The following is a 13,673-nucleotide window of genomic DNA, read 5'->3' as shown; positions in this document are numbered from 1 at the left end:
TAGAATTTATTTATCTTTATTGATTTTGTGGTCAAGTTGACGAGGAAGCACTTAGTACTTTATTAAGTCTATTTTTAAATTTCAGATAAGACAGTTCGTGCAAATTATATCAAAAGTAAAGTTCTTGGAATAGTTATTGAATAATAAATAATTGGTATAAATTTCGTCATTATGGTCGTCATCATGTACTCGTAGAACCCTACGGTGTATTCATTTGCGCCATGAAAACTGATTTGTTCAACGTGTCATAGTTTTCCTTTCCTCTTTCGTCTACCCCGGACATGACTTTTTATGAGCAACTCCGCGGGTGTTTCTAGAAAAGCAGAGGACGATGACCTTATCGGTGCACCTGGTCCATGCTCCAAATTTTGTGGAGTGATTTGGTGCGCATTTATTTTTCTTCTTTGTACGTATCATTTTGGTTATTTTATGTTCTATGTTTTGTTTACCTGTTGTCCCTGGTTAACATTCTTCCGATTGCCTCTAGAAACTTGGTTGCCTTGATTACTCTTTCAATAGTTTAATAATAAATCTGTTTTCAAAAATGTATTAGCGGTATTGGTTTAATGGGCAATAAACCTCGATTGATCAGTTTGATGTGAGAAGTGGATAAAATTTTAAAGTAAATATATTTGTCGCATGTACTTGTCCGATAAGGCAAAAATCAGTTAATAGGAATTACCTTGGTTTTGTCTGTTTTATCTTGTCTCCGTCGTTCGTTCAAATAATTGATAAAAGGATATATATATCAAACCGAACAAATAGAAATGAAAACCTTCAAATTATATTTTCTATAAAGAAGTAAAGCATGACTCAACAATGCTTTACAGAGTAAGTTAATAAAAGATAGACAAGACTAGATTAGACAGAGAGAACAAATCAAACAAATGAATACGACAATATTGGGTTGTCTATGTCTTTCTGCTCTTAGGAAGTAAAGCGTGACTCAACACTGCTTTACAGTGCATTCTGAGAATACATTATCTACGTGCTCGTTACCTCGTTGTTCTTGGGTTTGAGAGGCACATGTATATTGTAATATAACGATAATGGATATGTTGAATATGGCAAAGAGACTTTAACACTACCGTGATGTGCAACGAAGAAACCCTAACACCTCATGGCAGGGTGCAGCAAGTCCTAAAACACATAATACAAAGGAAAAACAAAAGGTATGCCCTATTGGACTCCAGCATAACAAATGTAAATTGAAACTGAAAACGAAACAACTCATACAAAGGCAAGAAATTCCTGATTTGGGACAGGCGCAAAATGCAGCGCAATAAGGTATATTGGCGTGATCACAACCCCTCTAAAAAATCTGGCCACTGTGGAAAAAAATACACAGTTAAGTCCCTTATTATAAGAGAAATAGAGAAAATGAATATAAGTTTAACAAGTGCATAAACAATGACTAACAACTGTTTACTGACGAGCCAGTTATAAACTAGCTTGAACCTACAAACCAATTAATATATATAATGTGCTTAATCATCATAAGAGATTGTTCTGTATTCAAGAGCCCCGCGCGGTTCCTGTTATAAAAAGAATAGGACTACAGCAGCGCTAAGGTTGTGGTAAAGGGCGACTAAATATTGCTTAGAACCTTGACCAGGGACTAGCTCGCTCTGCCAACGAGCAACTGGGTTGTGTGCCCGAGGTGGTGAAATGGGGGTACTACTGGCATATTACATGCTGGAGTCGTTAGGCTATTATACGGAAAACCTGACCGCAAACCATAGTGGTGCATCGTGTTGGGAAAAATGCCACGTTCCACGCACGTGAAAGAACCCTACTGTGACATTCGACTGGAGAAGAGACGAAGAGACGTTTGCGCTCCGCCGCATGAGGCTGAATATTCCTACCCTACCCCCTATCCCTATATACAGTGGCAATTAAAATTAGTTCATTTTATTATCCTGGAGTCCTATCTCATTTTTTATTTCATCATCTTTTTCATGTTCATCGCTGAAATATTGTTGCTTGGGCATTTAACACCAACAAACAATCAATCAATCAAGCTTTTTTCAAAGCTTTTAAATTAGAAAACACATTCAAGCAGTGTCCTTGAATATGTATCTCTTCATGTTTATTTTTTTAAATAATTGAATTTGGTTTTTTAACTTTAATGCACAATTTGTGTAATATTAAAATTGACATTTAATATTTTATTTTGTCTTTATAAAATTCAGACTGGATTTGATTCATGCATGTCAAAAACCCACCGAATTAAGTTATATTTCTTGTTCGGAAACCGTTATAGATCACACAACAAGCCATGTTTTTTCATTTGGGGATTCCGCTTTTGAGATTAAATTTATATCGATTGTATATGAAATAAGCACTTTAAAAGAGTTATCGTTCTTGATTTGGTTTGTTTAAGTGGGATATTAAACTGTAGTCTTCTCAAAGGTACAGATTAAAATACAAAAAGAACTAGTTTCACTTAAAAATATAGCAAATGTAGACAAACAAAACATCGTCTAATCAATGGATTTTCTACAACATGAATTACCTTATCATAAGTAGTTTCTTAATTTTATATGGACTGGTACTTCAGCAACTAATGGTGAAACTTCAATAAAGATATAATTCAAACTGATTATTTCATATAGTACTTATATATTAATTCATGATTGTTTAAAACCCGACGAGGCCGATATTAATATCTCGGGCTGAAAGCAAGGGCAATGCTAATGAGGTCATATGTTAATTTTTGATCACATATTTTTATACCAGTAACGAACTGTTTTCCTTTTTTTTTAAATCATGAAAAGTCTATCTCATTGATTGTTTATGTTTATATTTTCAATTTGATTTTTCTCGGCGCTAAAACAGTATCGTTCTTCGTAAACATGGTTACAAAAGAGGTTGATCGTTAATCGACAAATAATTGTTTTTCAGGTGTTCATGAGCCTAATATTTTTTATCTGTCAACCAACTTTTACGTCGCTTTTAATAATTAATTAATTTGTGATAATTATAATTATCTCATTTGATCTCATTTGCGTAATTAAAGCATGAAAACATGTGTGCTGATCACCTCTGCTTCCTGCTGTATTCGTTGTCTACCCTGTCTTTTTTATCTTTTGCCTCATTCCCCATTTAACCCAACCAGGATTACCTCATTCCGGTCTATTACTTTGATTCTTTTTCTTTGTATTTTGGTAAAGATTCAACGAAGTTTATCTACAGAAAGAAAATGATAGGTTATTTGTTTATTCTAACGACATATATCATTTTAGTAATATTGACCCTCTTATTTTTATCTAGCTACAACGAAAATTTAAATTTATAGCCTTGTTTCAAGGAAATAAATAAGGAACTAACGCGTTCTACTTTTTGTCGCGATCAGATAGCGCACATCATGATAAGCCGAAATCTAAAAACAAATCTAATATTTATTGATATTTTGTCGTTGATAACAAAGGTATTTTAGGTAGAAATTATTGATATTTTCACAGCACTTGAACATGCTTCCGTTATGTTGGTCCATTTACTTCTATCGCAAGCTTTGTTCGTACTGATATGGATGTACGTGTACATGCCTTGTTCCTGACTTTAAGTTTGGGAAGACTGTTATACGGTGAGTTTTCTATTGGATAATTCTTATGTGATTAATTTTTAATTTAAGAGAGATGTAAATCATATGATTTTCATTTACTTGTTTTTCATGAATTATGTCATATATTTGTTTTTATTTTACTAAATTTTGGAAAAGTATGATAACCTAATTTCTTCCTAAAACTCAAGAATAAAATGTAAGGGAATGAAAGAGCAACCACGGGAACCAAGGCTACAGCAGCAACCAAAAGAATGCAATCCAGGGACTAAGACCAGACATGTAAAACAGACACACACAACAAAGAACACAAAGTAACTAAAATCATACATACAAAGTAACAAAAGTAAATGAGCAACTCGGACTCCACTAAAAACTGGGAGCATGGACCAGGTGCACCGGTAGGGTAAGCGTCCTCTGCTTTTCTAGAAACACCCGCCGAGTTGTTCATAAAAAGTCAAGTCCGGGGCAGATAAACGAGGAAAGGAAAACCATGACCCATTGAATAAATCAGTTTTCATGGTGCTGATGGACACACCATAACGATCATGATGACGACCATAAAACGTCTGTAGTGATGACTTCAATCTTGTAGCAACATAACCTTGTTCCAGAAGCCTATTTGTTTCAACACTTTAAAAAAAATTCAATAATGAGTTTAAATCTTACACCCAACGAAACAAAAGTACTGTGCACCTTTCTCAATGTGAACCTTCTTAGATGCAATTCTTTTTTTTCTGTAATATGTTAAGAGTCTGGTTAAAATTATTGGAATAATGATGATAATAATAGAAAAGAGAGCAATTTCAAGCAATAGCAAATGTCATCCCTGACAAAGTTTTGACACTGTTGTCTAGTAAAATACAAGTAGTCAATTATATTCCAGCACTCTTATTGCTTACTATGAAATGTGTTTTTAAGCTTTAATGTCGCAAAAGAATGTTTGTTTGGTTGGTTTTCCTTCGTTATGTATCGTTAGCGTTAAAGTGTTTTTTTTTTATTACTGAAAGAGATAACTGTGCCCTAATTAGAGCTTGACACTTATTTGCCTCTAACTCAAGTTTAATACAATGATACACTGTCAAATATATATCCGAGGTCCTTTATTTACTCTATATAATGATTCGATACTTCTCTTCTCCAGTAATCCATGCAAACATGGCATATGTATTTTTCCTATTTTATATCTCAGTATATGAACAGTGTCTTGTTTGTTTACTTGACTTTAATTTGGCTTGGGGTCTTTGATTCTGATAAATTGTCTGGTGGGTGTTGCTATGTTTTTCCTTTCTTATTAAATAAAAATAAAATCTGCAAGATTTTTGTTTTTTGCAAAAGGGTCACCATGTAATAATTACAAGATTTTGGATTCACCGAATGATTTTACACGATCAGTTGCTAATGGCGGCGGACAAAATTGTGATAATACCCTTGCTGGTGGCTGGGTTAGATTTATAAGCAAATCAGGAGAGAGAATGCCTACTCAATGCGTATATGGAGGATTCCGTTGTGGTACACAAATACCAATATGGATGAACGGTATGAAAACTTATTGTTACAAAAATATCCGTAAAACGTCTTGCTTATTCAAGTGCAGAAAAACCCAACATTGGTTTGGTTTAGGCAAACTTAACTTATTGGCACGTAAAACCCTGAAGTTTTATTTTTTCCCTGATTAATCTTCAGACAAACAAAAACAATGTGTCTTTTATCCGTTTTATCTGTTTTTTTTTTGTAGAATGTATTCCGGAAAATTCCTGGATGCACTTTATAGATGTATTCCTATCACATATACCGCTTTGAAATTCGATTTTAAAATGAAAGTCCACTGCTGAAACTAAATTATTGTTTTAACAAATATAAATGAATACAAATGATCAAATTGACTCCAGTTTTTTTAAACATAAATGAATTTTGTTCAGGGTACAGTAAAAATTCCAATGCCATTTTAAAATGCCAATAGTGTGTGGAACACATGTAAATATTCGTTTTAATTTTCCTTTTTCCATAATTGCACATATCCAGTTGATAAGCATTAACAATGTAGCCATTAGTCCAACGTATATTATTTAATGTTGTAGATGCATATCCAGAAGCTGGAGAACAAAAGAATGTAACAGCCTGTGCTGCTAGTTACAATGGGGACTGCTGCAAGCATTCATACCAGATTCCTGTTATGAACTGTACTAAATTTTTATTGTACTATCTAGTTAAGGTCCATACCTGTCCACAAGCATATTGTTTTGGTAATTATTGATTTTTGTATATTTATTTATCAATTTATTCAATTATTATTTATTCTTATCTTTGTAAAAATAGATTCATGAGAATACTGTACGTTAGTCTAGAAAGACGAAATTGCACATACATTTCTCATTTCCTCAAAAGCAGAAAAGGGCATTGATGTACTGGTAATGCTCCCAGTCTCAGTTGGGTCAACGTTGCTCGTTTATTATTGTTTCTGTTGACATGTTTTTGTGGTTTGTCATGTTCTTCGCTGTTTCTGTTGACATGTTTTTGTGGTTTGTCATGTTCTTCGCTGTTTCTGTTGACATGTTTTTGTGGTTTGTCATGTTCTTCGCTGTTTCTGTTGACATGTTTTTTGTGGTTTGTCATGTTCTTCGCTGTTTCTGTTGACATGTTTTTTGTGGTTTGTTATGTTCTTCGCTGTTTCTGTTGACATGTTTTTGTGGTTTGTCATGTTCTTCGCTGTTTCTGTTGACATGTTTTTGTGGTTTGTCATGTTCTTCGCTGTTTCTGTTGACATGTTTTTGTGGTTTGTCATGTTCTTCGCTGTTTCTGTTGACATGTTTTTGCGGTTTGTCATGTTCTTCGCTGTTTATATATTTGCCAGATTTAGTCGTTATTTTGTTGGACAATTCATTCAATTATTTGACACCATGATTTCCCTTGTCTTTAATTCTACTATCAGTAGTAAAATGAATACAACAGTAAGTGTTTAAAAAGTTTTTCATACTAAATTTTAGATACATATGCTTATCACCACTTCTCAGGTTCCATTTCATCCAACCTTGAAAATACCAAAGAAAATTAGGCTACCTAATTGTACATTTCCATAAACTCATATATTAATTACTTTATTTTTTAACGGTCTTATTGATTACACTTATTGTTTTACTCTTTTTAGGGACAGAGATGCCATGTCCAGAAACCCACGTGTCGCCAAATGGATTTAGTCCTGGTTGTAAATGTTCGTATATTATCTTAGAATTTATAATGTCTATATAATGTCACTTGCGCAACATTTGTATTAAGCAATTCAATCAAAATTTCAGATTCATAATAAGTTTAGTGCAATGGTTGAGTAAAGCGATGACAATTTTGTGGTGAGTTAAACTTTGTCAATTAAATGATATAAAAATAATAGTTTTAAACAAGCCGAAGAAAAAATTTCGTTGGATAATCCAAGTTTGTTACCTCTATCCTCTTATATCATTAAGATGAACCATGTCTACCTATAAACCACATGCCAATTAACCAATGGGAGAGATCTATTGCTAATAAAGTGAAATCTGATATATGTGATAATACATTAACAAGTGGATGGTATCGTTCTGTAAGTTTGGCCGGTGAAACAATGCCAACAACATGTCCAAAGAATGGTTTCAGTTGTGGTACAGCATCGCCAATATGGATGAAAGGTAGGTAATGCATCTATTCTTAATTTAGTATACAGAAACCCACAGTCCTTTAAAAACAATCAGTGTTAGGGAATTTATTTCTTTTTGGAGGTTGGGAGGTTAGGGTTGGATGTTGTGCTTTTGGAGGTTGGGATGTTAGGGTTGGATGTTGTGTTTTTGGAGGTTGGGATATTAGGGTTGGATGTTGTTTTTTTGGAGGTTGGGATGTTAGGGTTGGATATTGTGTTTTTAAAGGTTGTGAGGTAAGGTTTGGATGTTGTGTTTTTGGAGGTTGGGAGGTTAGGGTTGGATGTTTGTGTTTTTGGAGGTTGGGAGGTTAGGGTTGGATGTTTGTGTTTTTGGAGTTTGTGAGGTAAGGGTTGGATGTTGTGTTTTTGGAGGTTGGGAGGTTAGGGTTGGATGTTGTGTTTTTGGAGGTTGGGAGGTTAGGGTTGGATGTTTGTGTTTTTAGTTTGATTTGGTTCTGTGTTTTTTTTTACTAACTGACAAAATTCCCCGTGTATCGATCGATTTTTTCACTCCATTTCGTTTGAAACTTGCACTAACTTTAACGGCTTTTCAGTAAATCAAACCAGTACCGATATGAGAAGTTTTAGGTAAAGCATCATAAATGATTTGTCTTCCTTTTTATGTAGGCAAACATCCAACAGCTATTAATGTGACACAAAATGTAACAGCGTGCGCTTCAAACTTCAATGGTGATTGTTGTAAAAAGTCTTACAACATTCAAGTACGGAATTGCGGTAGTTTCTACATATACAATCTCCAACACACAGACGGGTGCTTCCAGGCATACTGCTTTGGTGAGATTAAAAAAAATTAACTGATAGTGATTATAAACTATGCACCTACGCATTTCGGAAAAATATGTAATTTATATAAGCACATGCGTTTAGGCCTTCAATAATCACTTCATTGAATGTTTTTGTTTTGTTTTTTCTTGTATGTTGAGAAAATGGTATTCAATGCAATACTCCTTGGTTATTCTTCATAAAAAAATTGAACTAAGTGAAGAAAACGCAAAGAAATTATTTCTGTGACATTTTTAGTCATTAAGCATCGTTCCGTTCGTGCAGACAAAACTTTAACTGTCGTAAGTATATAGGTATGATTTTGGTAACATTTAATGACCAACCCGACAGGAGAAAGTTGTGTAATTAAGATATTGAAACAAACATTTAATCTTACATTATCATAAGTATCTTTAATAAAACATTAAGATCATTACAAATATAAAACAGCAAAGACTCAATATTTTCTACATTTACCATTTTTTAGCAAATACTCCTGTCCTTTCTTACAGACAAATCATAGTTGTATGGTGTAAAAGATATGTTTTGTTTCAAGTATTTATGTTTTATTCTATAATCATTTCATTTCGGATTCTTTGATTACAATTTGCTTCAATAGTTATACTTTTACATGTTAATATAAATTAACAATCCATCAAATAATCTAAGAGTACGTTCAGTATTATCTCAATCCAATCCATCCCCACATGTGAAATCCATATTTCACTATTCTCAACCAACTATACTAACTAACTAAGTTTTAACTTCACCTCAAACAAAGATTATACTAAATTATCTGTAATATGATGCGAGAGTTGTTCTTTTTTTATTTATATTTATCCTAGGTAACGAGATTCCCTGTCCAATAGGGCAGACATCGCCTAATGGATTCACTCCAGGATGTGTGTGTAAGTAATGGTAGGCAAAACCTACCCTGATAGAATAATTAGTCGTTGCAATATTAAAATCAAGAAATGTAACAGAACAACTTTTATTTCAAATATTGTAATAGCGTACTGCAATTTCTTTCGGAAAACCACTAGTATGCTCAATTTGATCAATATTCTCTACGTTGTTTATGTTTTAAATTTGTAGTCGATCCATGTCAGAGTGTAAACTACCACTTGATTACAGGAGAGCCAAAACGGACCTCAAACTATACATTAAAACAAGACGACGTCCCTTTTGATGACAGCGAATTCGTAGCTACATGGTACAGATGTGACAGCATTACAGGAAACGATTTAGTCACCGAACCGGTCACTATGTATCAATGTGGTACGATCTACCCGATGTGGATGAATGGTTGGTTTTTCGAAATGAATAAAGAATTCATTGTAAATTTCACTAAGTAATTCCGTTTGTCTCTAATACAATTGTCGAATCGACAATATAGCGTTCCCATTCAATACTGTACTAGTCATTTACTTCCACATAAATTTCCCTTAATATATGCTAAAGGTATCAGCCGTCACTGTTAAATTGGCATTTACCTCAATAAGGAAGTCCAAATTAAACTATCATTGTTGTTGCTAGCTTCGGTAAGGATTTAAGTAACATATGTTTTTTCTGTTTAACTCTTTCCATTATTGTAAAGTGTATTAGTTTGCCGAATTTTGCAGTTCTTTTTAACTAAAGGAATAGTTTAGTAATGTATCATTTACTGTCTAACCCTGAGCTTTTTTTCACAACAGTAGGGTTGTGCTATATGTAATACAATGCATACAAAAGTACAGAGTAAAGTGTCTCTCTAAATATCCAAAAAACAAGGTAAGTATGTTTTTAGAGGCTGATATTTTTCCTTTGAACCTTTTTTCTGCATTCAGTAGCATTCCTTTTAGTATAAAAATCATGATTCATCAATGGTCGATAAAACATCTTTGTGTCGTTTTCAGGAACGATTCCAATGTCAATAAATAAAACAGAGGACAGGAAAGTTTGCAGAACCGGACAAAATGGAAATGTTTGTCAAGAGGAGTATACTATCAAAGTTCGAAACTGTGGAACCTTCAGAACGTACAAGCTTCTTCAAACAAATGTTAAGATGTCTGCATATTGTTTTGGTAAGCTCGGTATAATTCATGTACTTTGGTGTCAAATCATTTTTAGTGTCAGTCTTTAACAAGCAATATACATTTTTTAAAGTTATGTTCTTTGTGTGCTTTGTGTGGTTTCTTCGTTTTTTTTTTTTTTTTTCAATTTTCTTTTTCTTTAGGTCAAATTGATGTTTTTGCGTAACTGTTCACAACATGAGTAAATGAAATAACAATTTTACTGTTTAAGTTCTATTTATTATAGGAAAGAAAATTTCTTTGATTTTTTAAAAGCCTTTGCATTTAATGCCGTAATGTACAAACCTCCAATTTCTCTCTTCGAGACAAATGCGTTGTGTCAGAATTAGTTAATCATACAAGTACTATCTTTTGTATTCTCAGTCTCAATGTATGTCAAATACTAAAAAATGTATTAATTGTATGAAAATTTAAGAAAATCATAACTAACCAATGTCGTTACGTTTTCCTTTAACATATTTAAGTTTGTTTACAGGTACTTTACCTGTTCCACCAGACGCCACTTCAAACACGGGTAAGCTATATGTATAATTCTGCCATTACAGTTACAGATTGTCTTTCCTCAACCATATGTTAGGGATACTTGTTGCTCATATTCCATCACTTTTGTCAGTTTGTTTTTTTTGGAGTCCTTTGTTTTTTTGTTTTGTTTTATTTTTATTTCATGGCATCTTCATTTTAAGCCCAATGACCCCCGCTTTTCTTTTTATAATTTAATAAAACACACCTTAAAATAGTTTTTGACATGTTTTTTAATGATATTGCTGTTATTCAGTCAGGATTCTTGGTTGATAATATAAACATTTTAATTCAAAACATATGGAAACCCGCCCAAATACTAAATGCTTGTATCTCTTAAACAAATACACTGATACATCATATTTTCTATTGATATTGTTCTAGCATGACAGATCTTAAAGGATTTCATGATGTTTTTGAAAATCGTGGTAGTTTGAACATATTTAGGTTAAACCTAACTGAATATTTTTGTAGTTATATTTTTAATATAAAAAAGAATTTTCACTTTTCCGAGAAGTGTTACACTTAATATCTGCAAGAGTTTGAAAGATGTAGATTTTCTAAAGCGCAGGAATCATGTCAAGAACGGACCTGAATAGTTTATGTGATAAACTTTTACGTACCATCCGCTGTATTCCGAGGTAGTATAGAGACCACATATTTTAAAGGGTCTCTTCCCTTTTTTTTTTTAAATCAATATACTGCTTCTGCGTGTTAATTTTCTATAATTTCTTGCCAAATACCTGTGCAATTCCCATGTTTAATTCTTGATAATCTCGTTGCAAAATATTGTTGTTTGATATTAAGGACTGTCACATTTAAAGAAAGAAATACATAAAACAAACTAGAATAAAAACAGTGAGTAATGCTCACTAACTTGATACTCCCACTCCACCATTTGATAACACGAAACCTTCGACCTCAATATTATTTTGGATCAAAATGTTGAACAGGAGATTCACAATAGGAATACGTAAACCGATTCTGTGAAAGTTTCATTCAATTCCATTCAGCATGTTCAGTACAAACAGCCATCCGTATCACTATATACCCCAATTTTCTCATGTGGTGTTTATAAGGAACTTTTGACAAGTTGGCTCCTAAATTAACATATATAACAACAGTTTCATTGAATTTCTAATTAAGTTTTTTTGTGTTTTAGGTACAACTAAGTTCTACATATATGTAATCACTGCATTGATAGTATTGGTTATTCTTCTACTAGCAATTATTGTCTGGAAAAGGTAACTGCCATTATTAAGATTTAACGATGTTATCTTGATCTTGGAATAGATTTCTCAGAGATTATTTACAATATATGTACAACAGAAGAAATAGCAATACAGAAGATATCAGTCAACAATACTATGTCATGCAGAAAACACAAAAAGAAAATAAGAAAATGAACAATTGTACATCACAATATGGAACTAAAATTATTAATTAAAACAATCAGCACGAATATCACAAATTCCAATAAAATTTGGCACTATAGAAGGCAGATGGCAGTCTATTGTCAAATTTCAAAAATGAATTTAACTTATTGCATAAGTAAAATTAACTTCACTGATATTTCTATTTAACAGATGCAGCAGGTATTTAAAAAAAAAGTCAGTTGGAATTTTTCATTAGCAAAATATTATTTTTAAAATTTGGAACTCTAGATATAAAGTTATTGGATAATCTAAATGAAAACAAAAAGATACATAATTAATAGAATCTGAAATAATTTGTACATGTAGTTACCATTCTATTACAACGTTCTAAATTCACTTCATATGTGAAAAATGTATTTTTCGACCACATATATATATATTTGAATATATATGGTCAAAATATACATTTTTAATATATTTAGTTCAAATGTTTATTTTCTTTAAATCCAGGCATCACATTTTCGACAGGTCGAAAGTTAACAATAAAACTTTGGCTCAGGTAGCACCGCCTCCTTACGAGAAAGCATTTCATGGTAGAAAAGATCAGCGTTTGGACACAAATGATACGATAAAGATTCCGGGAATGGTAAAATGATATTACAAATTTGAGACAAATTAAATCAAAACCGTATATTTAGCATTTAATGTTAACGCATTGTGAAGATATTGTATTATTACTAATAAATAATTAATTGTTTGTGACGTTTTTATTTTTACTGTAAACAAAATGAAATAAATTTTTACACGAATCAAACTTATGTTATTTCCTCTTTTTTTGTGTAATACAACTCGAGAATTTTTCAGTATTTTTTTTTCACGTCGTTTTTAATTTTCTTATTATTATGGCTAGGTCTTGTGTGTCGTGCACAAAGGAAACACAAACATTCAAACAACAAATAGATCATTTGGTAAAATATTTTCTTTACATATACACGAAAGACGTTTCTTCAAAATACAAACTTTAAAATTAACTAAAGAAAACATCATATTCACAAAATCTATGCCCAATGTTTGCTTATTTGTTTGTTAATATTATATTCGTAGACTATGAGTCAACGGTCATCTCACCCAATATCTGATTATGTTAAACAATAATTACAAATATAATATTTGTAAACAGAACAGTTAGAATAAGCAGAAACGTGAAAGTTAATATGTTGAAATTATATTTGACATACAAAAATGAACAAACTACCCTTTTACATGGATGTCAGCATGTAAATTCAAATTTAATGGGCTGGAAATATGAATTGTACTGAACGGATATACTATACTAGTATACTCTTACGGTTCGTGTTCCGTATTTTTGTTATTCAGATGTGATAATTACACATTTTTTTATCTATTTTTAGTAGATGACATTAGTCCAAACATCGATCAAACAACACAAAAATGTGTGAATGGTGTCTAAAGTGTACATAAAATTGTGTATTTTAGAAATAAAAAAGATATGCCAATATCGGTTATTGTTAAATACTGTAAACCGTGATATTTTCGCGTTAAGACAATGAATTCTAAACTGTCGTTAATTTATTCGGCGATGACAATTATTATACGATTCTGGGAACGAATGCAAATTTAAAATTTAATAGCGAAAACATACATGACATAATGATGCAGAAACCATGAAA

General features: G+C 32.3%; 1 protein-coding gene across 3 annotated transcripts; it reads left to right on the top strand.

Moving 5' to 3' along the window:
* The first annotated feature begins 3,417 nt into the window (after positions 1-3,417).
* LOC148604256 (uncharacterized) lies at positions 3,418-12,739 on the top strand. 3 transcript variants are annotated; one of them, XM_088549602.1, is made up of 12 exons: positions 3,418-3,586; positions 4,901-5,101; positions 5,644-5,808; positions 6,711-6,773; positions 7,024-7,224; positions 7,860-8,027; positions 8,861-8,923; positions 9,111-9,320; positions 9,911-10,078; positions 10,563-10,601; positions 11,769-11,850; positions 12,511-12,739. In XM_088549602.1, exons 1-12 carry the CDS (start codon positions 3,529-3,531, stop codon positions 12,635-12,637), a joined length of 1,545 nt encoding a protein of 514 aa, XP_088405728.1. In that variant the 5' UTR covers positions 3,418-3,528; the 3' UTR covers positions 12,638-12,739. The 3 variants fall into 3 exon arrangements, with proteins under 3 accessions (XP_088405728.1, XP_088405727.1, XP_088405729.1); XM_088549601.1 differs by having other exon boundaries at positions 3,420-3,586; positions 12,493-12,739; XM_088549603.1 differs by having other exon boundaries at positions 3,421-3,586; positions 4,958-5,101; positions 12,493-12,739.
* Positions 12,740-13,673: the final 934 nt, after the last annotated feature.

Source organism: Perna viridis, chromosome 10, assembly GCF_037379345.1.
Source record: "Perna viridis isolate PV_CMFRI_1.1 ecotype Kerala chromosome 10, ASM3737934v1, whole genome shotgun sequence".
NCBI classification, from domain to species: domain Eukaryota; kingdom Metazoa; phylum Mollusca; class Bivalvia; order Mytilida; family Mytilidae; genus Perna; species Perna viridis.
This window is presented reverse-complemented; position numbering and strand designations above follow the sequence as displayed.